This window comes from Gekko japonicus, unplaced genomic scaffold (genome assembly GCF_001447785.1).
Source record: "Gekko japonicus isolate JY-2015 unplaced genomic scaffold, Gekko_japonicus_V1.1 scaffold1360, whole genome shotgun sequence".
Classification (NCBI taxonomy): Eukaryota; Metazoa; Chordata; class Lepidosauria; order Squamata; family Gekkonidae; genus Gekko; species Gekko japonicus.
This window is the reverse complement of record NW_015165281.1, coordinates 317,010-319,980: the sequence shown is the minus strand read 5'-3', so window position 1 is coordinate 319,980 and position 2,971 is coordinate 317,010. Positions and strand designations below refer to the sequence as shown.

The 2,971-nt window shown below is 50.9% G+C and overlaps 1 protein-coding gene across 1 annotated transcript in view; it reads right to left on the bottom strand.

Annotated features, from left to right (window-relative positions):
• The window catches only part of SLC4A1 (solute carrier family 4 (anion exchanger), member 1 (Diego blood group)), a 138,090-nt gene that overhangs the window by 35,292 nt on the left and 99,827 nt on the right, over window positions 1–2,971 (bottom strand). The window contains exon 11 of the mRNA XM_015410312.1: window positions 1,231–1,379. Within this exon, the coding sequence (XP_015265798.1) occupies window positions 1,231–1,379 (149 nt within the window). The remainder of the gene's footprint in view (window positions 1–1,230; window positions 1,380–2,971) is intronic.

Genomic DNA, 2,971 nt, shown 5'->3' with positions numbered 1-2,971 from the left:
TCCACAAGGCGGGGGCCACAACAGAGAAGTCGATTGTGCCCATTTGCAGGTTGGCGCCTGTGGAAGACCCTGTTCAGATGAGCGAACCGGTCAAGGAGGAGCACAGGGGGAGAGGCGGTCCCGCAGCTATGACAGTCCAAGGCCATGAAGGGCTTTGTATGTGACGGCTAATGCCTTAAAATGAGTCTGCTAACCGATGGGAAGTGTAATAAGATATACTTCCTGTGGATACGGATGTTCAATTTAATATCTCAGCTAATAGCCAATTCTCCATTCATTTCGGATTTGTCTATTTTGTCTTAAAAGCTGTCTAAGCTAACGGCCATTGTGGGAATGAATGAATGAATGAATGAATGAATGAATGAATGAATGAATGTTGGTGACAGACTTATTGCATTATGTATGAATTCCCAGATAGGTAGGTAGGTAGATAGGCAGATGACAGACAGACAGTCAGGACTATGGTCTGGGTTATCTAAATTGGGGGGGAGCAGTTGACAAGGGGATGGATGGATGTTCCTGTCTTCCATCAAGGGCTGTACACATGGGTCATTTTGTAGAAAAAGAGGTGCAGGAGCTCTTTAGCATAACTTATTTGCATACACCACACCCCCTGGCATCACTGGAAGTGTGTCAGAAGGCAACACCCACCGCTCAGGCTCCACTGGACTGTTTTGGATTGCTAGCTATGGGGGGGGAATGTGCAGATCTGTCCTCACAGAGGAGGGAGAGCTTGTACCTAAATAAAACTTGGTCTTAAAGGTGCCACTGGACTGTTTTGGACTGGGGGGCCGGGGGGGGGCTCTGCAGCTTACCTGGCTGCTTCGTGCTCTGACTGAGGGCTGCTGGGAGCAGGGGGTGGGGCTTGTTGCATGTGCCCGCCCCCTGGGCTCTTTACTGCCGGAGCTCCACTCCTGTGCGCTCCTGCAGGAAATGACCTCTGGCTGTACTAGATGTCCTGTTGCCAGATCAGTTTGAGAAACTCCTGGAGATTTGGTGGGTTGGAGCCTGGGGAGGACAGGGACCTCAGTGGGGTACAATCCCATAGAGTCTGCCCTCCACAGCATCCATTTTCTCCAGGGGAACCGATCTGGAGATGAGGTGTAATTCTGAGAGATCCCCAAGACCCACCTGGATGCCGGCATCCCTCCCTGTAAAGGACCTTTCCAGTGGCAACAGAGGAATCTAATCATTGTTTGGCACAAGTGTGATTTCTTGCCTGGCACTTACCGTATAAAAGGCTTCCTCGAATACCAAGAGGGGACCAGAGAAACCAACCACAAGCAGAGGCTGTGCCCCCAGCAAGCAGAAGAGTACCCCCTGAATCGCCGTAGAGACCAGAAGCTCCGATACTCCCATCATATTTGAAGTTTTCTCACCTAGAAGCAACAGCAGCTATTGAGCATTCCTGTGGATGAAAGGCAAAATTCCCCTATGGAACTCGAGGCCAAAACTAGACATGATGGGCTGCTTTCCAGGATACTTTCCAGGTAGTGGGCCCCATTAAATCACATGGGACATACTTCTGAGTAGACCTGCTTAGGATTGCTTTGATAATATCACAGGACTTCCCCATTCTCTCGTAAAACTAAAAGGAGTGCCCCAAGGAAGGAAAGCTTAAGTCCCTTTTTTTGAACTCACATGGTTTAAACACATCTCTCTCCAAACCCAGTTCTGATGCTGAAAATAAGCCGGGATGGATGAGCAACGAATGCTGTAATGCCATGGGGCTCCACAGGTTCAGCACAGCCTGTAGTGAGCAAGCCCTACTGAGCACAGTAGGTTGGGTTGCCAACCTTGGAGTCCGGAGATCTCCTGCTATGACAATTGATTTCCAGAAGACAGAGATTGGTTCCCCTGGATTGGTTCCCCTGCTTTGGAGGGCGGAATCCATGGGATTGTGCCCTGCCAAGGGTATTTCCCAGCCCAGAAATGGCAACCCTAACAGTAGGCCTTACTTCTGCGCTAACAGGCACAGAGTTGCACTCTCTGTGAAGATGAGACATGTTTGTTCATTAGAGTTCCTCCTTTTCTTCCCCCTGCTACGTATCATAGTTACAAATCACCCCACTATGAGCACAGACATCAGGAATGTGTTGTGCGGACAGCCTCACTGTCTTATCTCTCCCTGACTCTCTGCCAAGTAACTAGTCAGCAGATGTTACCTTGTGCACTTCTGCACTCCTTGTGCACTTCTGCACTCTGGTTCCCAATCTTCCTGCAGGAGCAGTGAATCTCCGGGTTTGCCACACAGAGAACACTGTCCCTACACCAAGGTCCCTCCCCAAACCCTGCCTTCCCCAAAATCTCCAGGTATTTCCCAGCCCAGAAATGGCAACCCTAACAGTAGGCCTTACTTCTGCATTAACAAGCACAGAGTTGCACTCTCTGTGAAGATGAGACATGTTTGTTCATTAGAGTTGCCAGCTGGGATACCTGGAGATTTTGGGGGTGGAGCCTAGGAAGGGTGGGGTTGGGGGTGGGAAGGGGAGGGGAGGGGCCTCAGCGGGGTACCATGCCAGAGAGCCCACCTTCCAAAGCAGCCATTTTCTCCAGGGGAGTTGATCTCTGTCAGCTTCCCTGGAGATAGTTGTAACAGAAGGAGATCTCCAGGCCCCCACCTGGAGGCTGGCAACCCTATTATTCATTTTGGGCTTTACGTTTGATGTATACCTCTAAAAGGAGGCACTCATAAGGTAGGGTTGCCAGTCTCCAGTAGGGTTGCCAGGTCTGTGTTGGAAAATACCTGGATACTTTGGGGGTGGAGCCAGGAGAGGGCGGGGTTTGGGGAGGGGAGGGGCCTCAGCCTGGTACCATGCCACAGAGTCTGCCCTTCAAAGCAGCCATTTCCTCCAGGGGAGCTGATCTCAGCTGGAGATCAGTTGTAAAAGCAGAAGATCTCCAGGCCCCACCTGGAGGCTGGCAACCAGTGTTCCCTCTAAGCTGAGTTAGTGTGAGCTAGCTCACAGTT